Here is a 25,036-nt window from a genome sequence, read left to right on the forward strand (position 1 = left end):
AGCCACTCACAATGACAGGAAGAGTTGACATCAGTTCTATAAGGTTGGCGGCAACAAGTTTGCAATGGCATGTCATACCCTTACGCAAAGAGAATATATTTTATTATATATTTACAGTCAGTATAGTAAATCATTTCATATTTGAAAGTGTAGCATGTAAAATAATATACTAATCAATTTCTGATTTTCATTATTTTTCATTGCAAAATGTAAGTACTTGTATTGTTTAATATGTTGCATTATATTTCCCAGTATAATTTTTCTCAATGGTAGCGTCCTATTCTGTGAGAAATCTTAGTTTAACCTTACATTGTGCTTTATAACCATAATAAGCCTTATCCAAATCACCACTGAGTTTTATGAATATCACAATACGGGCAGTTCTGCTGTTAGGGTTAGTTTTGTTCATCCTGTATTGCACAGCAGAAACACAATATAAGACTAGTTAGACTACATTACAACGGTAACTTAAAGTATCATAGTCCCTGTACCATTGTATGCTTATGGAATTGTCTTTTCGCTGCTGTCTTTTTCACTGGGTTTTGGATCTAACCAATAAAAATTCCTAAAGCGGCCCTAACAGACGGAGTTTCTCCCGATCTCATATTAATCTTGAGTACCTATAGAGTAGTATTGCATACGTCGTATCTTCGAGGAGAATATAGTTTGATCACATTTATAAAGGATAGATACAGCTGTAAGATTACTTCCAAAATCATATGGCGCTTGCGGGGGGAGGGGTAGGCTGAACTAAAGCACATTGTCAACAAAACACAGACATCAGTTGCACTCACTGCATTTTTTTCATGTCCAGCATCTTTATCGCTGGGACGGCCCCATATATGAGTTTCAAACCATCTCCAAATCCAGTGTTATATCCACCATTTATATAACATTCATCACCTAAACACCTGAACTTCACAAATATAGTCTCTATAACTCTCTCCTGCACACAAGTGAAAGTGACTGTCTGCTCATGCTCCTTCTCCTGCTCTCCATGCTGCCGCGTGCTTTTCCGGGAGAATTGTCCAATAAGGGACTAAGAAAAATTGTTACAAAACAGTTTTACATGTTCAAAAAAAACTGTCCAAAACCTGTACGATCGCTGGGGGAGTGAATCGAGCACAGAAATACTACATAATATGCCCAACTCGTTTTTTGACAAGTTGACCATGTTAAGCATGAGAAGACTGCATGTTTAACATTGTTAAGAAGTCAGAATGCATGACACATGGTTGCACCACCCCTTTAAAAAGACTTGTCAACTTTGACAACGCAGTATTTAATCATTTAAAAAATATTTTTGCTCTGTGAAAGTTGAAGCATGTTTTTATTAGGAAGAGCCAGTCAGGACATAATGCTGTCAGTGCAGGAGTGATGGTTGGTAAGAGTGCTGGTGCATGTGAACACAATGGCTGGCTCAACTCCACTGATGTATGAGTTTATTCATGTTGGAGGAAGGAAGCCTGCTGCTGCTGTGGAGATAGACTTTACATGCTTGTGTTTAGCTAAATCTAACATAATTTTTAGTAATAATACGCTGCATTTCTTTTCCTAATTGTGTTAGATTGCTGATGGAGGGTACACTTCAGCTGTTTAAATACTTATCCATAGAAACATTCATGGTACTTTTGTATGACACTTGGCATAAACAGTCAGTTTTGGAGATTGTTGTTAAGCATGCAGGTTGAGACACAGAGAGATTATGACATTGAAGACAATGTGCAGAAGATCTGCTCTTTGATTTACAAACACTCTCACTCGCGCATACCGCACATTTTACTTGCTCTCTGCTTTCACTCACTGTTTTCCATTACTGTGTTGTAATCTCTGGCATTAAACAGAAGTGAAGTTTTATTGCTTGGGTAAAAACTAAAGCCTGGAACTATGTGCTATAAGTCATGGTTTCCTTAATCTATTGGTTAGGACAGATGTGCATACTACAGTATATCCCGGCCGCCTTTAGGAACTGTGTATAGGGATATACACGTACAGTATGATTTACTTTAAAAAGCTGTTTTTGTAGAGTTTTGGAAACTGTTTGAGTAATGTCAACAGACCAAGAAAATATTTGAAATGCACACTGTCTTTTGTCACGTACATAAACACAACATTATTCCAGATGCTTCTGCCATTTGCAGCTCACATACTGTACTTTAACTGTGCTTTGCCGAAAGTTGACATGTTTTCAATTTTTAACAATATGTTTGTGTGTGTTAAATCTATACATTTGATCAAAGTTAAAAAAAAACATTTGTTTCAGACCAAAAGAAAAAAGTTGAGAATATTTTCTAGCTTCCTGGATTTGTTTTGTTTTCTTGGAGAAATATTAATAATAAATATTAGCAATTAAGTGAAAATTCTGTCATCGATTACTCACCCTCTTGTCATTTCAAAGCTTTTAGACTTTCTCTCTTCCACAGAACATATTTTGAAAATAGTTTGTAGCCGAACAGCACTGGACCCCATTCACTTCAATTGAATGGACACAAAAGCAATGCAAGTAAATGGGGCCAGTTAACAACATTTGTGTAAATGATGAAATAATTTTTATTTCTGGAAGAACAATCACTTTAAGTCTTCAGCATCCAACAGAAAGCCAGACATATAGATTACTGTATAGATGAATGCTTTCTGCCTGGAATCCCACAGTCTTGTGTCATATCCCATGTGCTCATAAGCAACTTTCAGACACTCTAGAAGGGCAGCAGGCCAACTAGCTATACGGCCACAGGGTCAATAACTCATTGCACAGAAAGACTTTCTTTTAGTGAGAACAGCTACTGACCACTGAGAGAATTAAAAAAGTTCACTGTGCAACAATTGACACGGACAATCTTTGAGAACGTTGGCATTTAAAAATGTATTAAAATTGTACACCCTTTTTGAACTAGTTGCAGACAATAAACAAATTATTTATTACAGAATGAAAATATGAAAATGCGAAGTAAGAGGATGCATGTCCACCCACATATTACTGAATGTGAACTCACAGTTGAGTCACAGACTCACATTTTTGCATTTGCAGCTCAGTTTTGGGTGGTTTTCCGCTGGGTACAGTACCTAGTACCTGATACCTTTTTAGTACCACCTCGGTTGAGGTTCCTAGCATACTTTACCGATACCAAAATGTGGTATGTTTACAAACAGATCAGTGAATGGTCAGAATCAGGACCGGCGTCATTGGATTTGCATCAAAAATAGGTATTTTAATACTTAATATTGGCATTTCGTTAAATGCTTTGTGACTGTAATATTGAGACCCTTTACGCAACATTAGTTTACCCTCGCACTGTTGAGCAAACCAAATGATCATTGTCTGCTTCTTGCTGTAAGATTTCCCAAACTCTCTGGTATTTTCAGCAGTTCTCTCTTTGGTCTGCGGAGATGGCATTAGAACTGAAGGAGGTGACATTCTCTCAGTCACTTCAATCCCTGTAGAAGCGTTAGCTGAATTTAATGCCACTAAATGCCACATTTTGATCCTTTGTTATGTTCTTCTTTCACTGCTCCAGCATTCAGTTTTGTCCACCCTGTAGTTTTCTGTAGGTCACCGGGTTTCCATCACCCTGGTTTTAGGCGCATTTTGAAGTTTCGCATCAGAAACGAGCGATGAAAATGGCAAATTTCAAAATAAAAAACGTTATTTTGCAAAAACGGTTTGACGCTCGCTTGAGGTGTTTTTTCTTTTTGCGAAGAACAGGTAATGCGAATAAACTCATTTGCCGTATAAATTCTGACGTAGCGAACATCAAAGCCACGAGACGAAGCGGCTGTTTCCGTTGATTGTGTCTTTCTGGTTTCCAGATCTTTTTTATTTACTGTTGGTTGTTACCAAAACCATCCGCTCGAGAAACCTGATGGAAACGCACTAATTTCACATCAGTCTTTCTCCTGTTATTGCAAACTTTGAAAAGATCCGCATCATGTTTGGATGGAAACCCGGCTACAGGCTACAAGTCTACAGTACACTGCAGGAAAGAAGCTTTTTGCAGGAGCGAAACTGAACTGAATGTTGTGCCTAGGGAGATGAGTCTGTGATCGTGGCTTTTTAATGCAGTTTGTGCTGATTGTCTTTGTGACGGGCATATGCGATCTGTATGTGTGTGTGCCTGTGTGAGATCACTGAAGGTCTCTCAATGCTTCAGTGCAATAGGCAATTAGAGCATAAAAGTGCTGGCACTTTCAGCCTGTCTGTTTGCCTAATTACACACATGCGCACACACACACGAATGGACATACACACATGCACACACACATTGAATGATGTGCTGTTTGCTGTGATTCAGGGACAGACTGCATGAAAATAAGCTCATTAACATCACACACACACACACATGCACACAAGTGCTGCATGTTCCTCTCATCAATTACACCGCTAACTACTAAAATTCATAAGCTCTTCATAAGCTCTTTCTGTATCATTGCAATACAGTTGTTTTCAGAATAGTGACAGTCAGGTTCACTGTTGGCAGAAGCATTATAGAAGACGGCTTGTGAGACACACACCCATATTTACTCACAACTGAGTCACACCTCCAGTTCAACTCGCACACTGCATATGGGCAAACAAACCCATTCCTTCAGTTCACAGTCCAGAGCTTTCGATGCGCTCCTCAAACATTCACATGGGTCCATCACCTGATTCAGTCAGTATTTGAGCACATGGGTGTGTAGGAATAAGCGAGCTGTGCGTGTCAGTGAACCCAATGCAGAATATGTTCATGTGGTTTTACTGTACAAAATCCTGGGTATAGGTTGAGCTTTATGTCTGTGTGGAGTAATTTGGTAACGCTTTGTTCTCAGCATGTGTGTGTGTGTTTCAGCATGAGCGGAGAGCTGGGAGAGATTGATAACACACACAGGACAAAGTGACAGGCCACACAACAGCAGTAAAATACTATACATTTAGGCCCAGTTCACAGACAAGGCTTAGCTTAAGGAACAGTTCATCCAAAAATACAAATTCTGTCATCATGTACTCACCCAAGAGTTGTTCCAAAACTGTATACATTTCTTTGCACACAGAAGTCGATATTTGGAAGAATGCTTGTAACCAAACAGTTTACCACCATTGACTACCACAGGAGGAAGAATTACAATTGTAGTCAAAAGTCCCCCAGAATGGTTTTCTTTCCTATTTTCTTCAAAATATCTTTGTCAGGGACTATAGGGTTAAGCCTTGTATGTCAATCTGGTCATTACTGTTTTTCGTACCTTTTGTAGATGTATAAAAAATTCCAATACTTTTTTTTATACCCACACCAAGACTTTTTCTAAGAATAGCACTTTCACAGAGTATCAGTTATCATGGACAAAATAATTTATCATAACCATATATATAGACATTGTAATTATTATTATATTGAGAAAAAAAAAAGGAAATCATGTCAAATTAGTTTCATGTATTTTGTTTTTTCCTTTTTGGTCAATGAGGTGGGTTGAAAGAATTCGTAACCATCGTGTCTCAAGGCAAAGTTTTAAACTGGTGTGAATATTTATCAATATTATCATATGTGTAGTATTAATTTAGTTTTAATGTCAATACTGCAAACAAAGTTTTATGATTTAAATGAAAGACGCAATTTAGATGTTTTAGATGAAAAATTAAGAATAGATCTAGTACATGCGGTCTTGTCCACATACAAAAACATCTACGTAAATGTTTCAATAATTTTGAAAAACCTTAAAAGCAGCATTTCACACAGAATGGATTCATTTTAGTCCATGGCTACATATAAAATATCTATTATCTAAATAAATGAGTTGCATTAATTCACCTTTCAAATGAGCAAATCATTAAAATATAAAAGCAGGCAGCTCTGAACAGCGCTGCAGTAGGGTGCATTGTGCCGGGTCACGATAAAATGAATCTTTTGAGAAGCGCCGTTTGATGTGGGCTGTTTAATTTAAAGCTGCATTGTGATGGAAATCAGGACTGAGAGACGGTGACAAGAGAGCAGGGAATCTCCTTGGTGATAATTTAAACCCCTCCCTTCCCCTCCTGCAGCCCCCCGGTGACGCAGCAGTCCGTGTGTGCGAGAGAGAGAGGACCCGCGAGGTGCTGCTATCTCAGAGAACGACGTCACCGAGAGCCCCCCCCACCCGCTCCTTCTCAACCAGGAGGTAAGCAGCCGCTCGCTCTCTTGCCATCACATGCACGGAGCTCTCCGGAGCGCACGCACACCTTCTTCTGCCTCTCCCTCACTCTCTCTCTCAACGGATCTGTCTGTACCTGCCTCCTGTCACTTTGTTGATCCATATCTCCCTGAAGTCATTTTCTCACACACGCGCTCGAGGATGTGCTGCATTGCCGTGCGTTCCTTCCTGTGGCCGTTTGGCTTCTGAAGGAGGCTGAACACAGAGTTGGTGTGGTGGCAAGCGTCTAAACAACTCTCCACAAGCTTAGCCTAGCCGGACGACCCCGTACTTCCCGGTCTGGATGTGGTAAGCGGGCACCGATGCTGACATGGGCAGCAGGCGTGTAGTGGCCCCAGATCCGCGCCTGGAGGGCAGGTTGATGCCGGCCGCTTTGGTGGAACAGGAGGAAGACGATGAAGAGGACGAATCCTCGGACACAAGTAGCGCCGAGCGAGCGACCGTGCCGACGTTCGATGTTCCTTATTTTCGTTACATTGACGAGGAGGGAGAGGAGGAAGAGGGCGAGGAGGAAGGCTGGTGCAGCAGTCGCTCCTTGTCCTCCATCGACGAGGAGGACTTCAGTGACTCTTCTGTCTCCCACAGGTACGCCGCTGTGCCTGCCACCCCCGAGAAGGTTCTGGACCATCTGTTGGATCAACTGAGGATGGACGAAGAGCAAAGGAACCCACAGAGCAGAGAAACAGGTGAGGCGTGACCTTTTACCTCAGATGTGACCCGTATATTGGTAGGGATACACTTTGGATGCTAGCTGAGAAACCATCTGGCGCCGGATTCGCAAAACATTCTTAAGAAGAAAATTATTCTTAACTGCCATGTGTTCTCTTAAATTGTAATTTAAGAAATAAGTTAGGAATGTTATGTAGTCCCGAAAAAACTTCTTAAGACCGTTCTTAAATTTTTCCTCAAGATTGATCTTAGAAATAAATTAAAAAGGATATAAATTCTCAAAACAGAAGCTGTCGTGAACTTAGATCTTAAAATTATTACAGCCTCACGGTTGTCTTAAATCTAAAATGTTTAATACATGTATTTGGTTGTTTTACATGTGACGTGTATTGTATTGAGCTAGAATCATAATTTTGATGTTTACTTCTCATTAAGGAATATTTATTTTGATATAAGGTAATAATAAGGTCTAGCTCACTTTAGCTTTCATTATTATAGGGCTTTTTACTTTATTCTGGGACAAAGTGACTCGAAACGGAGAGGGTCACAAGTCTTATGTCGTAGCAACATACAAAAGTTTTTCTTTTTTTTTTTTCTTTTTATAATATGTATATATTTTAAAGCTTGCTAATATATTAGCTAACATGCGATCGTAAATTCCGTTTAACACATCACATGCTAGTATATATAGACTACATAAGAATCTGATTTGTTTGTTACACATATCAAGTTTATTGTGTAGATAAATATATACAGTTACTACATGAGCAAGCCAGTTAAATCATATTATTTCATTCTTATGACAAAAATGTAAATGTTCTTAAGAAAATATTTGAGATTGTTTCAATTGCACTTATGAACATTCTTACGAACTTCGGATAATTGATCTTAAGAAAATTCGTATATTTTGTCTTAAGAACCTTGTTGTGAATCCGGCCCAAGGTCACTAAAACGGGTTAAAATTGTTTGCCTCGGGCTTTGTGGTAGTAACATCTATCAACACTGTCACTTATCCTGCTTTCCAAAAAAATATTCGGCATGTGCTCCATACAGTACCACAGCTCCAAGTTTTGTTTGTGCCATTGAGGTTAATGATCCAATAGTGTAGTCGGGTACCTGTCTGTGTTCTGTCCTGCTGGTACCGAGTTAGATTATTCTGCTAGCTTTAATAACTTGTGGTCATGTACAGCATGCTCCGTGTGAGCTGGCAACGGCTAAGCGAGAGAGAAAGGCAGGTCATGGGGTTTCACCTCACACATCATTGAATATGATCCTAGAGATGCTGCGAAATCTGTAACCCTCAAGAAACAGTACATTAAGTTTAATGAATTATTGAAGTACTGTCCATAAAACTTCAGTGATCAGAACTGGGTCATATATTTACGAACGGGGATGGGTTACATGAGGTTAAATTATAGTGCTATTGCATATGAGCGGTGTTAATATGATACGTCATACGCTGATATCCATTTAAAAACAGCATTTTTTTATTCCTTGTTATAATGCATGCATGCAGCTCTTCACATAACATAATAAATTACGAGACCACATGGAGTGTAGTGGCATTTTTAAAGGCTTATCATTTTGGGAGGAAAATAAAAAGAGGTTATAGTTGTTCAAAATACCAGGCTGACTTTATTCCTGATTTTCCACTCGGGATGTTTGTTGTAAAGGTATTGATTTCAATTCTCCGTAGGGGACCGAAAATTCCTGTAGCCCTAAAGCCATTTGTCTTGGGTCATAGACAAAGCCGAACTATAGATATGTGATGCTTATCAAGGCTCCAGACTTTTCACTTAAAGAGATAGTTCACCTTCTTGTCATTTTATATACCTGTGTGACGTGATTTCTTCTGCAGAACACAAAAGAAGATTTTGGAAGAATGTTGGCAACCAAACAACTGCTTCCCATTAAATTCATACAATAGAAGTAAATGGGTACCACCATTGCTTCGTTACCAACATTCTTCAAAATATCTCCTTTTGTGTTCTGCAGAAGTCCTACAGGTTTGAATTGACATGAGGGTGAGTTAATACAACAGAATTTTCATATTTGAACTATCCCTTGTTGTTTTCGGAACAAAGAGAACGCAGAACAGTATTTGCAGACAAATTGAACATGGTATGTGAATGAGCTCTGGCTGGTAGTGATAATTGCTGATCAGTGTGTAAAGCTTCTCTAAGACTGGAGGAAAGAGTTAGTGTTCTTCCCGTCTGAAAAATCCTGACGCTGCTGTGGCTATTCCCCCTCCCCATGCAAGGCTGAGGCAGTTTAGTGAAGTGAGTTCTAACCTCATTAAAGGCATTGATAGCTAATCGCTATAGTTCAGCTCAGTTCCCTGTGTGGAGCTAAGAAGCCGTCTGCTCAAATCCTGCACCACTGCTGCGCTTCATTTATTTGCTTTCAGTGCATTTTCAGCGCTCTCTTCCTAGTACAACCAAAACACACACATTTATATTCATTAACAAAGAGTACATGTGTCATGGGAAACTTTTCAAGCGATAGTCGCCCACAAAAACAAATGTTGTAATGTTTGCTTATACTTTGTTGTCATTCTGCCCGCTGTGGAACCCAAAATGAATAGTGCTTGAGGATGTTGTTGTACTAAAGTTAAGTACAATGAAAGTGGATGGGACTGGCGCTTTCAGCTCAAAAAAACTAACAAAATAGCGTCAATAAAGTGATGTTGATATAACATATGATAACTTTGTTATAATATTCAGAGAAATTTAATTATTTACTTAAAATCTTGCTTGCCAGCTGAAGTCTGCATTTACTTACATTTTATGCTAGTAGCAGTTTGGACATTCTGCTATAAATCTTCCCTAAACAATCGTGTTCTTTAAGGGGTTTATTGAAAGAAATTAGCGTAAATAAATAATGACAGTTTTCCGTTTTGAGTGAATTATTTCAGTAATACGTTTGTGCTGGTAATATACTGTACGTACACCTCGTATCGACATCACTCCTTCCTAAGAAACCTTCCTACGAACAATCCTCAGATTTGTTGCTGTCTTCAGTATTAACTAATAAATTGGATGCAGAAAGGTTGTCGTGATCTATGAACTGTCAGGTGAAGTGACTTCGATCCTAAGTGCCTGGTAAGCTCTATTCTACTGGGAGGGCTTTGTCAACACAATAAAGCTATTATGGCACAAATGGTATAACAGATATAAATAAATTATATCGCTGTATGTTTTTGATGCAATTTTTAAAGTGCAAAACCATTGCATTGGCTCAGAGGCTCTAGTGAACCACACGTTATTTTGTTATGAATGAAAACGTCTATGTACATTATTCTTATGTATTGTGTGTTTTTAAGAACCGATAGAGAGGGAGCGAGACAAAGAAAGAATCAGACAGACAGCGATTCCCATAGGAGAGGTCTCGGGGGGATATAAGGGTTGCTGGTGTATCATGTGGGGTTGTCATGCTTGCACTGCCCTCACATGTGTAGTGAGTTTTGAGAGAGAGTATTGATTTCATACATCTGAAGGATCCATCGGCTGATCCCGAATGAATTCCGTGTTTACATCCTGCAGAACAGGTAGCTTCAGCACACAAAGGGATTTAAAGGTTTGTTGTTTAAGGTATGAAGCCAGAGGGAAGCGTGCAGTGTAAGTATTGATTTGTTACGGGAAGGCCGAGGTTATTTTATTGTTTTTATAAATGAGAAGTATACAACCAGCTGTATGCAGGGATAAAGATCATAGGCATGAAATGATAAAAATGAAATAGAAAAAAATAGAAGCGTAGGAGTGATTTTTAATTGATGTATTTGTGGGTCAGAGCTTTTGCATATGAATTTTTTCAACTTCTTAGTTATAGCACCCCCCGTGTTACTGTCAAACGCATTGTAGTTAACCCAAAAATATTTTCTCATGCAAGTTTGTATAAATTTTTTGGGGTTTCCTACTGTTGGAAAATTGCTTCATAAATTGCTTTGTTCCGTTGAACACAAATGAAGATATTTTGAAGATTGTAGGAAAGCAAACAATTCTGGGGCACTTCTACCACTGTCATTTTTCCTACTGTGGTTGCCAAAGGTGTCCGGGAACTATTTGGTTACAAGCATTCTTCCAAATTTATTAGAATAAAGAATTGTATACAGATTTGGAACAACTCGGGGGTGAGTAAATGATGACAGAACTTTTATTTTTGGGTGAACTGTACCTTTTAAACAAGCATACAAACAAACAAACAGTATAATGGGCCCTGTGCCTCATGCCCGCAGCAAGGTCCCTATAGAAATGATTTACTGAGTTTGGTGTGGAACAACTCAACTGCACCAACCCTATTTTAGAACCATTGGGATGGATTTAAATGCCTCCAGCCCAGATTCCATCGCCTAAAATCTGTGTCTGACCTTATTGATGCTCTTGTGTCTGGATTGGAGTAAATCCCTGCAGCCATGCTCCAACATCTAGTGGAAAGCCTTCCCTAAAGACTGGAGTCTGTGAATGTCAAAATGGAAATGAAGAGCAGCACAGAGTTTCTCTACATTACATTCTATGTGTGCGCAAGCTGTTCAGTTCTACGTGAATGTGTGTAAGTCAATAGCCCTGCAACAGATGGTTTAAGGGACAAATCAGATCAATATGATGTTTGATTATTTTAGTTATAATGTTCATTGATCTTTAGGTCAAAACACTAGTTCGTTTTATTGTATTTCTTAATTCCATCACATGTTCAATGAATGTATCCACAGTGTCTAATTATGGGACATTTTCTCCACTAATGACCAAATCTCGTTCCACTCACAATGCTCTTCATTTAATTCTGAAGTAATTTGGCATTCTTTCTTTTAGAATTGCACTGAAATTTTACATCTGCAAAAATATAAATGAATACAGATTTTTCAGCACAAATATCTGGTTTACTGAAATAGTCCTGCGCATGCAAATAAAGTCTCTGAGTGCTTTAAATGCACAAAATAAACGGATATCAATCAAAAATCAGCTTCGAAAGATACCAGTTTTCATGTGTTTACATGCATAGTAATAATCCGGCTACGCAGAGAACCGGGTTTACATGGAAGTTTGACACTTGCCGGGTTTCCGCCGTGCAGTGACGTCATCGTCGATAGTCTATTTAGTTATTAAAAATGCAGAGGGAAAACTGTCAGGATCTGTATTTTATATATCTTGTCTTGGCCGCAGTACTTGCATATCCAACAATAGCTCTTCATTTTGACGTTTCTACATCAACTGCATGATTCGAAAGCAGACATTTACTATTGCGCTGTCAGACATGTGTACATAAACAAAACTGAGAGAAAACCGGTAAAGGTGTTTACGAAATCGGAGTAATGGGCAAAAAACTACCTCTGCCGAGCGGGTTTTGCTTACGCCGTTTATGCGCTTTCCCCAATTAACGAAAACCCTTTTACACATTTACGTGACTTACACGTTATACTCCGTAACGGGTGATAAAAGCGATGTTTTACCAGATAGATGTTTTATGTTAAAAGTCATTATATGAAGAGCTCTTTTCCAAAACGCTATAAATCCATTTTAATAGTTTTCATGAAAATGACATTTTTTACCTAGACCCATACATTTTGTTAATATTCAATTTAAACTGTTAAATTGGTCTGTTGGCTGAGTCTGAACATGTTAAATGAAACAACAATATTGTCGATTATAAATTCAAATTTTATTTATTTATTTTTCAAAACGCTACAAATCCATATCCTTTTTTTTTTCCTCAGTAAATCAAATAAATGCAAATGCATGAAATAAATAACAGCCAAATAAAATAAATAGTAACAAACTAAATAGTAAAACAAAATAAATATTTTCAATTTCATGTTTCAATATTTTCCACCACATACAACAAATCATTTAAAAATAACACATACAAATACCACTAACGAGCGTATTCTGATTGGTCGAGAGGACATATTGCATTTAGACTAAAAACAGGTTCGGGACTTTTTGAAAGAAACTGCTCCATCAATGTTTCATGCCAAATCACTATATTTCCTTGTTTAAAATGTACTTCAAGATGCAGTGAATAGGTTTAGTACACAGCAAAATGGCATGACAAACCCACTTTTTTTAAATTTGGCGTTTAATGCGTTTTGGAAAAGAGCTCTTCATATGAATAAATAACATTCAGAAAGTTTAGAAATATTTAATTACTCTTCAGAATCTGAATCGGCAATATAAGTCTTAGGACCGTATCGTACACCCGGCGTAGTGTTTTTGCTAGTTTCAGCCCGATGCAGATCAAATTTTTCCATCCTGCGCTGCGTTGTTTAAATACCACATGCATTTGCGTATTTTTGTGGGCCCATGGGCATGCTGGTCTAAGAAAATAGTTGTTCAGGGACATATTTGCCGTGTTACTACTTTGAGGAAGTGAAAATCGACTGCGCCTCAGACCAACTAAAACCTAGTCTAAAGTCAATGGCGCAATATTTATTTTGTAATTTAGAGAGCGCTTTAGTAGAAAATGCGCCTCTGGGCGCGTCCACATCATGCTTTCAATTTACTTATTAGACCGAGGGAAACACAGCAGCACACAAACATGTCAAATATTAAAAAAATATGTATTTCAACATTACTATTGTGTACATAAAGGTAAAATCCGGCTTGTCCTGTAGATGGTTAAAACGTGCGAGCAGATGTGTTTCCTCTTTTTGAGAAGCGCCCAGTCTTTGCTCTTTCCATACTTTTGCAAATTCCCTGTGAAAATAGCAAATCCGCCGTGGGGCGAGCGCAACTGGCTCTTAAAGGGAATGAGGGATGAGACTCTGATTGGTTTACTGCACGTTACGGCCAAAAAACACCCATTACACATTAGGAGAATCAGGACAGCCTGTTTAGACCATGCGCTGGGCACGTTGACGGTTTTCCCCGTCATTAAACTAGCAGAAGTGGATTCAGAAACACCCTGCGCTATAGACCATGCGCCTAAGATTGTTAAAATAGGGCCCTTAATGATCGTTGGAGAAATTTAGTATCAGTGCGTCTCTTATAAAATTCTGTCATCGTTTATTCACACATGCCATTTGAAACTTGTACGACCCTTTCTTCCTTGAAGTGGTTTACTTTAGGATTAGTTGCACCAGAAATGTCAATAATTGATGCTGTCAGAGGGGGCAATCCACCCCATAATGCACCTAATTTCATGAAAGACATCTATATCAGGAATTCATTTGAAAGACTTGTTTCGCAGATGTATTGATTTGCCTTTACATTCTTCTTTAACAATCCAAACCTGAGCCAATATTGAATAAAAATGATAAAGCAAAGGCCAACGACTCTATGATATTTCTGGCTTTTGTTCCCCTTTCCTCCTATTTCTCCTTAAGTGAAGTCAATCACCTGATCAGCGTTCTGGCTTGATCTGTCCTGAAGGCCTGCTGAGGTTAATTGGGAAACTGTGGTCAATAAGCAGCAATCAAACCCTGTCCACACGGCTGCCGGAGAGAATTGTGGGAATGCCTTCATTGATGATAATAACTTTAGCTCAGGCTGGAATTTCTAAACACTCCCACACAAACCCTGAGGCTGTCAGAGCTCATTATTCATGCTTCATGAACACGGTTTATGCAAAACCTGATAAATTTAGTGCGAATACTAGAGAGACTGAAAGTCATCTGTCATTTCATCTTATTAAGGTTAACGGTGTCATTTTCAGGTTTTTTGCAAGCTCTGGTTCCTCAAATGTAAATGTCGATATCATAAGCAGCTGACCAGACCTGCGAGTGCAAGCCGTGACCTGCGGTATTCCTCAGCTGTCCGTCACAGCATCAGACAGCGGCTCGCTTGACCTCCAGGGTCCGCCTCTGTCATTGAGGTGGTCATTTACGCTCAGCTTTTCACATCATGTTTGTAATTCAGCCTGACACGTTCTGTCTGATCTGTACTGCAGCGTAGGAGGCTGAGAAGAATGTAGAGAGATTTTCCACTTGGAGGTTATTTCCTCAAACATTTTCTCACCAAAATTCTGTGTCAAAGCAATGACTTGCTGCATCTAATGTGTGTCAGAATGTGAATTTTTAAGCTTTCAAATGTGTCACTGATAATTGGTAGAAGACATTACAGTATCTGTTTTTCAACTCATAATAATTGCAACTTTTATCACGATACACAGTATTGTCATTTCATATTATTCTTAAATAAATCCAAATGATAATTTAAGGTTGTTAGGGCGAAATAAACATACTTGGTACACGGCTGCTTACCTCATAAGCAAGTTATTGAATATGAAATATTGATTTGAAATATTTGATTACTTAATTTGTATTGTATTTCTTTAGTACTTTCGGTTTTAAGTCAAGACACAAAGTTCAAACAAGAGGCATATGCAATTTGGTTGAATCATTTTAAAATAAAATGTCATATAGACCACTTTGCAAGATTCAACCACTGGTCCATAAGCTTTTCCGGATTTATTTCTTATTTCGTTTTTTTTTTTCTTCTTTTTAATCTTGCATACTTTATTTAATTATATTTTTAGATCATCTTTTAACATTTTAAATCAGTTATAAATATTCTATTGGTTGTATTTTGTTCAAACGTTTCCGTAGTGTTAAAGATCTGAAATAGTAAAATCTTCTGGAACAGCACTGAACCAGTGTTTCTTACATCATTCAAAGAGGTCTATATGTTATTAAAAATGTATATTGAATTTATGAGTAATCTTAAACTTCATCTGTCAGAATGACTCGCAGTACCCGGATAAACGTGGATTATGAATTTTGAACGGTCTTTATCAGGGAATAACTGACCTTGGATTGTTGCGACTGGCCAATCAGAATGAAGTATTCCAAAGCGCCGTGTAATAAAATCTATTTAATGAGGACTTCTAGACAACTGAATATGCAAAGTTGATTTGCATTTTTGTGCTCTATTATCAGTAGCAAGATACAAGTGCGACAGGTGCTGTGTAGTTTTTCAATTATTTCATTTATGGATCAACATGCTAAAAACACTTCTCATTGCAGGTTTTGTTTACGCTTGTTCTCAGTTAGATGAGGAGCAGAACAGGTGTGTTAAACAGCTTGAGTTGTGTTATTAATAGAAAGTAAGCTTTCAACATTTAAGCGAATGTAATATATACAATTTTCCACAGTATTTTGAATAATGCAAATGATAATTGCAATTTGCAAATGAATTATAACAATAACTCTGTATTATTGAGACTGGCAAATGTCTAATTTCAAGGAGGTCTAAATCCTGAATCTCAAGAAAACATATCTTGGTCTCACGTCAGACTTAGAGTGCCAAAAAACGTTTCTCTTCATTAGGAAATATGATGTAGTCAAGTTCTTATTCCTCTGCAATATCTGATTCTAGATAAAGTTCAAGGTACTCTACAGTAGTCATGGTCAGTTTAGTAGCTTGCTAGTTGCTGCATATACAATTTGCATAAAGTGGACATTTTCTTTTCCTAGAGAAGTCAATTATGTCTAATCCTTTGCTGGTGTGGCACTTCTGAGGGTTTTTGCATGAGAAAGAGTCTCTTTATGCTGTATATGAAGTTCATAATTTTTCAGATAACGAAAAATCCATTCGGAGCATAGGAAGATGATCTTGTGCTAGAGAATTAAAGAGCTTAAAGCATGTCAGGTTTATCTGCGTCTGCAGACAGCAGGTGTTAATGAAGGGTTTTGTGAAATTACCTTTGTAAATCACTCCTTGTATGTTTGTGTAGAGCCTTATATTTGCAAGACTGAAAGAGTTAGCAGTTTAAACACATCAAAATGATATAGCATGATATCAAATCCTTAAAGCATAGATCGTAACATTGCAGGGATAGTTCACCCCCCCAAAAATGTTAATTGTTATGTATTCACCATCCTGTCATTCAAAACCTGTATATTGCTATTCGGTGAAACATAAAAGAAGATATATTGAGAAATGTCTCATTGGTTTTTGTGGTCCATACAATGAAAGTCAATGGGTGCCAGTGTTGTTTGGTTGCCAACATTCTTTAAAATATCTTCTTTTTCTTCTGCAGAAGAAAGAAAGTCATACAGGCTTAAATTGACATGAGAATGATTGAATAATGAGATAATGTATATTTGGGTGCGCTGTCCCTTTTAGTTTAAAGCAATTGATCTAGCTTCATTCAGTCTAATTTACTTCTAAATTGTACACGTATGTGTTTGTTCACTTTCCTGTTAAAGTTAAGCACAGGCATCAGTTTTGGGATGCACAGTATGTAATTTACTTTAAACTGCTCCGTCTGTGCGAGTGAGGGAGCATCATTGGCTACGGTTGTACAGCTGTGCTCTGCACATTTCCATAATGATGTGAGCAGTTCAGTAGAGCAGAACGCACAAAGCCCAAGGAAGTAAGTGTGAAATCAGGAAGAATTTACAACAGTGCCAATGCAGCACGCTCGCACCGCAGCCGGCAGAAATATTGTCACTAATAGGATTTACAGCTTAAGCAGGAACCCCTTTGTCACCACATACTGCAGCAGAAAACACTCCTTCATTCATCATTCTCTCGTTTTCTCCCCCCCTCCTTCTGCTTGTTTTGCTTTGGGTTGCATAGTAAGTTTAATGTAATGTTAATTGAAACAAATGTCAGAGTGCTTTAAAATGTGACCATGTGAAATAGCAGTAGTAGGTTAAAGTGGTTTTACTGTATTTAATTACAGTTTCAGGAATCCACAAGACCCGCAGTATGTTTATGAAAGCAAACATATTAATCCTTACCCACATCAGATATTATTTAAAAAAAAAAAAACATTATTTTCAAATTTGTAGCTTTCCTGTAGCTCAGAGGTAAGTGCATTGCGTTAACAACGCAAGGTTGTGGGTTCGATCCCAGGGGATTGCAAATACCTACGTAAAATGTATAGGATAAAGCAATGTAAGTCACTTTGGATAAAAGCGTCTGCCAAATGCCTAAATGTAATGTAAATGCAAAAATTGAATGTGATAAATGCAACCTTGACATGTTGGGTTTATTAGAAAGTCTTCATTATGTTTGTGCATCAGATTGTTTCAAGCTTCTTAATGATTCACAATGATTACTTAAGGAAAATCAATTCATCAGTTTCAGTATCATTTGATCTTTGATCATGAATGCATATTGATTCTCATGGCAGGAGAACAGATGTAGGCTATTGTAGAAAATATATATGAAACTGCAAATGCTTTGCAGAATTTTGCCACAGTCCAAACCTGAGAACAGATTATTTTCCATAAATTCAGAATAATGCATAACTAGTTTATGTGTGTCTGTAATAACTGTGTTTGTTTTGCTCCCCTACAGCACAACAAACATTTGTTAGCATGCATTTGGTGTGCATTCTTGGTTAAATGGTGTAAATTATGCACAACCAGAAACAGATGATGATATTATAAAAGATTCAGCACTTTCAAGCTTTATATTCTGTAGAGTGTGTAGATCAGATGAGAGTATTGATTCATGTCTGTGGGAGCATATGCTGAAATAAATGTTCCTGCAGAGCAAATTACAGCTGAATGAGGCTTGAATGCACATCAGTCATTATGGGCTTGACTTGTGGGATCAGCAGAGGTCGAGCTTACTAAGGGCCGTTTAATGTCTATGTCGGTACACGATCCGTTCTGCGCATGCGCGTAATTACGTAATATAAAACGTCACGGTTTCCCTACACTATTGGTATCATGCATGCGATGAAACAGGCGGCACAACTGATGGCATATTTTTGTAGACTACATAGTGTTTTTCTTTTAACAGTTCACGCGGGTCTATTTTGATGTTTTTTAATGTAGCTTACGCTATTGCATGTGTTAACGTTGTTGCCAATCCAAAATAATAAAGAAGTTGTTACATAAACATACATGAGTCTTTCTGTAATTGCAAACCTTCAGTTTCCTCCATCTCCCGCTGTATTGCATTAGGCCGTGGTTCGATCTGAGGTCAGTAGTTTTCTCAAAGACAGTTTGTGTCGTTTTTATTAAAAGCTGCTAATATTAGTTAACTTTAAATTGAGTAATTTTATATAAGAATGGTCTATATAGGCTAATATATCTATCTATATAATCTAAATGAGGAAAATAATCCCTTCAATGGCGTTAACAGAAGACAATAAGAAACATAATATGCATTTCTGTCAACCAAATATTGCCTAACGGTAGCATACTGGGCAAGCTTCTCTTTCTTTCGCTGCACACCAATTTCTTTCGCTGTGAGTGAATAAAAGTCTCGCGGTACAAAGGTGCGCAAGTGTGGAACAGATCGTGCAGTGTCATAAATTGGCGCAAAACAGAATAATCATTTGCACATGCGCGTTTTCTACCACGTCATTATGCGCGGACGGATTACCGACACTCTACCTCTCTCACTCTCTCCCTCTCTCTCTCTCTGGTATGACACAGCTGAAACAAATTTTATCATTTGTTTTAGATGTAATGCATGTATACACGATTTAAGGTTCAAAAACACTGTATTTTCCACACACTGTGTTTATATCTCCTCTTTGTCCTGCAGATTTTTTACAAAGCTCATTGCTCTGTAAACTGTACGTTGTGATTGGTCGAAAACTGCAAGCCTGTGATGTAAATTAACGCTTCTTACCATACTTGGAACATCAGGTTCCAAAGCAATTGTATTGACAGGTACACCCACCTTACTTGCGTTTACGTGTGGGTGAACTTATACCACAAACTGACATAGATTTGTGGGGGTGTAGTTCCAGGATGCGTTTCAGGCAGGTCTGGGTGAGCATTCGATTTTAGATAGAATGCATCTTTTGTTCTGACACTTTCATTTTTGAAATTTTAAGGGTCTTAATCAAGCATGGGCAACCTATAACACATCAAAGACCCCTTTAAGTGTATCGGTTCAAAATGCAGAGCTATTATTTGATCACACTATATGTATCCCCTTCAAAATTGACGAGAAATGAAAAAAAACATGGTTTTATTTTTGCTGATCTAAAAAGCACTGAAATAACTTTACCATAACAAAAGGTATAAACCTAAAGAAAATGTCTCAACGTGCATTCACAAAAAATGTGGGTTTTTAGTGGTCTTCAATGCTGCTCAGAGGAATGAAAAACATAACCGGTTCTGCTCAAGGTCACTGTGTACTGAGCTCTTTTTCCTTCAGTCATATGTTCAGGGTGAGATGATGTGGGAACAACACTGGCACAGATTGCTTGAAGGCAGACACAACTCTAATTAAAGTGGCATTATAACAAGGCATGATAATGCACAAGAGAGAGAAAGGAGGTCAGAGCTAAAAAAGGAATCACCAGAAATGATAAATATGATGTAGGTTGCCTGTTTATATTCAGTTTGGCGTTGTTAAATATTTAATGCACTCACTGGAGTCTTCTCATTTATGCTCTTAATTCAGCAAATCATTTGCATTGTAAAACGCTGTTCTGTTTCCAACATTTTTCAAAAATGATGACAGATTTTTATTTTTGAATGTGAACTTCTCCTTTAAAGGTGCTGTTTGTAATAACGGACAAACTTCTCTACAGAGTGCGTTTCATAAATATGGTATCTCTTTCGGCAAAGAGGCGAAAACGCAATTAAATTTTTGTTTTGTAGGATCCGCCGTTATGCTTCGAAAGAGAGGGGCAGAGTGAGTCGTTGGTTGCAATTCGCAACCTCACCACTAGATGCCACTAAAATCTCCACATTGCTTCTTTAAAGCTGCAGTCCATAGGATTGGCCTCTTTGTCCCCATCTCAGTTTGTAATGCCTCCATTGATTTCCATTGTACGGACACAAAACCACTGAAACATTTCTCAAAATATGTTATTTTTTCCCACACCTTTGTGTTCCATTTAAAGATTTTGAACCACCTGAAGGGAGCTTTTTTATCTCAATCCAGAGAATAGATAAAAATACTCCAAAGCAGTTTTAATACAGTATGACACAGCTGAAACAAATTTTATAATTCGTTTTAGATGTAATGCGTGTATCATGTATGGTGTAGCGTGTATGTAGTGATGTATCTGACTCACAGAACATGTTGTTTTTCTTTTCAGAGATTCTCGTGGATGACTTTCTGCTGACGTACCCTGTGTTCATGTCCACCAGTGACCTCTGCCAGGCACTACTTGGTCAATATCCTTCTAATGACACACCCTTGTACATGTATTATAGCAGATGTTGTTTTTGCTTTTCTTATACATTTTAAAGGTGAAAATGTAAAAAAGTGTATTTTCTTGGGCACATTTAAGCATAACCTTTAGATCAATATTATGTAAGATCTAAATTTTCGTTTTAAACTAGTATTATAAATATATTGTGCATACCTTTATTAAACTCACAATATTGTACGTATCCCGCCCTCTGAGGTCTCGGTACACTAATGTAAATGATCATGAGCAATCTCCATGAAATCTCCATGAAATCTCCATGAAATGAGCAATTTGTCGAATAATACTATGCATGAGCGCTATGTTAGACACCATCTATTACATAGGCTTAACCACATTGCTCAGCCAGGTGTTAAAGCACTTAACAGATTCTGTGGTGTTTAGCCAAAGGCACGCAATTAAGACTTTGTTATGGAACCCTTCGTAATTGAACACAGAGATCCGACCTCAGGCATTTCCTCTTCCTTTGAACTATGTGTCTGAGGAACACAGCACGCTGGAATATATTACATGCCTTAACTACTCCTGATCCACCTATTGTTCAAAAAAAGGACGACTGAAAGAGGAGGCCAGAGAGACTTTGCTCAGGAAAAGGAAAGTGCTGCACCTGCTGTCCCAATGGAGCTCACTGTGCACGGACCTGCTTCAGGATGACGAACATGCAAAACTATTCCTCAAGGTACAGGAAGGCAGAAACGGGACCTTTTTTGGAAGTAAAGAAAAGCTAAAGCCCCTAGAGACCATTTGGATTTCTATATGCATTTAATGAGGGTGAAGAAAACACAGGATTATCACTGGCTTCGGATTATTATGAAATGCCCTCACACATTTTTATTATCATACATTACGTTGCACTGTAAAGAAAACATTTCTTACTTGGTATTTTTGCAGTGGCATCCAGTGCTGAAAAAGTAAATGAGTGTTTGTTTTAAACAAGCAAAAATAAATCATAAAAAACCTGAATTAAATAATATTCCCCACCCTGTATATTTTTGCTTGTTTTAACCATAAACTCAACTTGTATTGTTTTTATAGAAAACAAGAAAAAACATCTTATGTCATTTTGCTTCTCAAGTGGAGTACATGTATCTTGATTTACAATTCTATGGCATTTTTACTTGAAAAATGTATTTAGTACAAAGTACTATGTATGTCATTTTTGCTAAATATCATTTTTGCATCTAAGATTCTGTTCACACTGCATGCCAATCTGAATTGTTCTGACTTGTTCACTTGTTCCGACATTGTAGTTAATATCTGATTCAACAATTGCTGTAGTTGACTTGTAGTCATTCGCACCCGTAGAAGAGCTGATCTTTTCAAAACGTTTTACTTATAACTCGTGTTTGTTTAACATTTGCAGACCCTCTACCGATATGTTCTAGATGATCTTTATGAGTTTCCCTCGCTGGAGAAGGACATCAAAGAACTTCAGAAACTTCTACGGATGCAGCGTAGACAGTAAGTGTCCTCACTACCACATACAGACCGCATCTAATGTTACGCGCCGGAGTCAATCTGAACTGAATTATGAATCTCTCTGATTTCTGGGAAGCCAAAAATTCATCATAGATATTTAAAGATGCATTAATCATATTCATCACAGTAATGTTCCTAAGAATTTGCACTCCCAAAAATACAACAAGAGAGCTGCAAAAAGACAGACTCATTATCTTTCCAAAAACCCATCTGCATTTTAAATAAGTTAAGAAGTTAAACTATCCATGTGACCGTATTGAGATCAGCCAATGACAAGTGATCTTTGACTTCTTCTGTCTGTCTGTTACCGTGGAGACAGGAGAAGAGAACAGGGCTGATAAATGAGTGATGTAACAAAGAAGTTCTGTTGTTTTGGATTCATGTCACAGTGTGTTGAAAGAAAGGCTTCCTCAGCTAGACAGCAGACGGTTTGCTGAGGGTGATAACTGAGCTCTAATCTAACAGCATTTCAAAGACTGTGGTTTTAAATGACCTGAGCTGGAGATCTATAACACCTGGAGAAAGAGATCTGCTAAAACACTCATTCCTCTTAAGACAAGACAGTGCATTAGTCTACACAGCTAAATAAATGACACATTGTTTCATGATAAATAGTCAGTAACAAATCGAAACCGTTCACAAGTGTAGTTCTTTACATTAGACACTTAGGATCACCACAGTCTTTAACAGTAAAAATGACGTAATTTAGCTTTAAGTAGCTACTTAATTGGTGCCTGAGAGAATCTTTGCCTCCGAAATTGCCTACTTCCATACTATATAGTAAGCGAAAATGAATATAAGTCATGAAGGGTATGTCCGAAACCTCAGTTTTTACAAAACACAGGTTGATGTTAATAAGGGATGAACCGATATGTACATTTTGGCCGATAGCCGATAATTCTTTAACATTGGGAGCCGATAACCGATATTTTGACCGATATACAGTATCTAAATATCTAAAGCAATATTAATAAAAATTCCCTAAGACTGAAACAAAAGGCAAAAAATGGACAACTGTTTTTATTTGAAAAGATTCTCTGCGGTAAACAAGGTAACCATTAGTTTATTTCTTATTAGTTTATACAACTTATTTCCCTAGAAAATCATGTACCACCTACTTTACAATAGTTAACGATACTTTAACCTTCAAACTTTTCTGGTATATTTAATAAATAAATTATAGATGTTCTTCCAGATAAAAATGTCAATAGTTTCAAACAAAATGCTTTTGTTCCTATAATTTATACATTCATAAATACTGTACATACATCAGCAATGTTTTGCTAATAGCAGTAAGGGAATGATCACGAATGATCAACGGAAAGATGGTACTGTATGGTATTTTAACCGTGAGCAGATGAAGTAGTTTAAAGAAAGGAAGTGATTAAAGATTTATCGGCTTTAATTTATCGGCATACATTGTATTATCGGCCGATACCGATAACATTAAAATTACCATTTATCGGCCGATATCGATATGGCCGATAGTTTATTGTGCCTCCCTAATGTGAATACGTCATAGGTCATAGAGCATACCGGTCAAATGACAATAAAACGTGGGGGATGCAGTACATCCGAAATCTAGTCATACTACCCCCACACATACTATATAGAACGTACTGTTTTAACGGTCAATAGGTAGGACCTTAATTTAAATCAGAACGTACTGTCATAGTATGCGATTTCGGATGCAGTGAATAAATTACATTTTTACACTTAAGCCCCGCCTCTTTCTTACTAAACCGACCAATCCGGGGCTAGGTGACCCTGCTCTTTAAAAGTTCAGTTTTTTTTCGATGGATCTTCATGGTTATACCTGATCGCTTTTTATGTTTGAGAGAAGCACTGCCAAACAAATTAAATATGGAAAGCTCAACCAACTATTTGATGCTAATACATAGCCAACTAATTTTTTCAGCTATTTAAAATTTGCATGTGAGCTCTAATCCAACATCTCCTTTTAGTAACCAGCAGTCTAGATGATGACCTCACACTGTACATCACCCTCCCGCCGGGGCTTCATGAATGTCCGATGATTAATTAGAGTGGCATAGGAGAATATGGAGACTGTAAAACTCTGTTCCATCGGCTGATTTTATCAGGCTGTTTAATCCGAGAGAGCTGTGCGGGGATGAAGCCGTTGTGCCGTTTCGTTTAGATGAGGCAATCAGTAAATCACCCCGCATCACATTTTAATGTTAGAGTTGATGGTTGAGGCCTGATCGGAATGAGAATGGGCTCTTTACGACCGCTCCTCGCAGCGGGTTGCGTGCGCTATTTTTCAGTTCAGATATAATAGCACATTTATATTTGAAGTGATGCCTTTGGCTCATTCTTTTTTATTTCTTTTTCGCTCTCTCTCATTTGCTTTCGCTTACATCCTATGTTTCTGTTTCTCTGCTCATCAGTACGGTAACGTTAGATGAATACTCGCCGCAGAGGAAGGTAAGAGATACTGTAAGACAATTAGTTTTTTATCAGCACAGAATCTAAATGTGTTTGCCATTGACACGTGATGTTTGCTACATTTCAGAATAAAGCTCTCGTCCATCAGTTGAGTCTGAGGGAGAACTGGCACCCCGTGAGAGGATCTCACAGAGAGAGAAAAGAAGGTAAACTCATCAAATATTCCCTCATTCTCTCCCACACGCTCCTCTCA

At 37.9% G+C, this 25,036-nt stretch overlaps 1 protein-coding gene across 2 annotated transcripts in view; it reads left to right on the top strand.

The window, feature by feature from the left end:
- Positions 1-25,036, top strand: part of rapgef5b (Rap guanine nucleotide exchange factor (GEF) 5b) — a 47,556-nt gene that overhangs the window by 13,892 nt on the left and 8,628 nt on the right. For both annotated transcript variants that reach the window (XM_056762518.1, XM_056762519.1), the window contains 7 exons: positions 6,011-6,126; positions 6,745-6,845; positions 20,785-20,863; positions 21,433-21,577; positions 22,262-22,359; positions 24,786-24,822; positions 24,911-24,989. In XM_056762518.1, the coding sequence (XP_056618496.1) occupies positions 6,011-6,126; positions 6,745-6,845; positions 20,785-20,863; positions 21,433-21,577; positions 22,262-22,359; positions 24,786-24,822; positions 24,911-24,989 (655 nt within the window). The remainder of the gene's footprint in view (positions 1-6,010; positions 6,127-6,744; positions 6,846-20,784; positions 20,864-21,432; positions 21,578-22,261; positions 22,360-24,785; positions 24,823-24,910; positions 24,990-25,036) is intronic.

The sequence above is a fragment of the Triplophysa dalaica genome, chromosome 12 (genome assembly GCF_015846415.1).
Source record: "Triplophysa dalaica isolate WHDGS20190420 chromosome 12, ASM1584641v1, whole genome shotgun sequence".
NCBI lineage: Eukaryota > Metazoa > Chordata > Actinopteri > Cypriniformes > Nemacheilidae > Triplophysa > Triplophysa dalaica.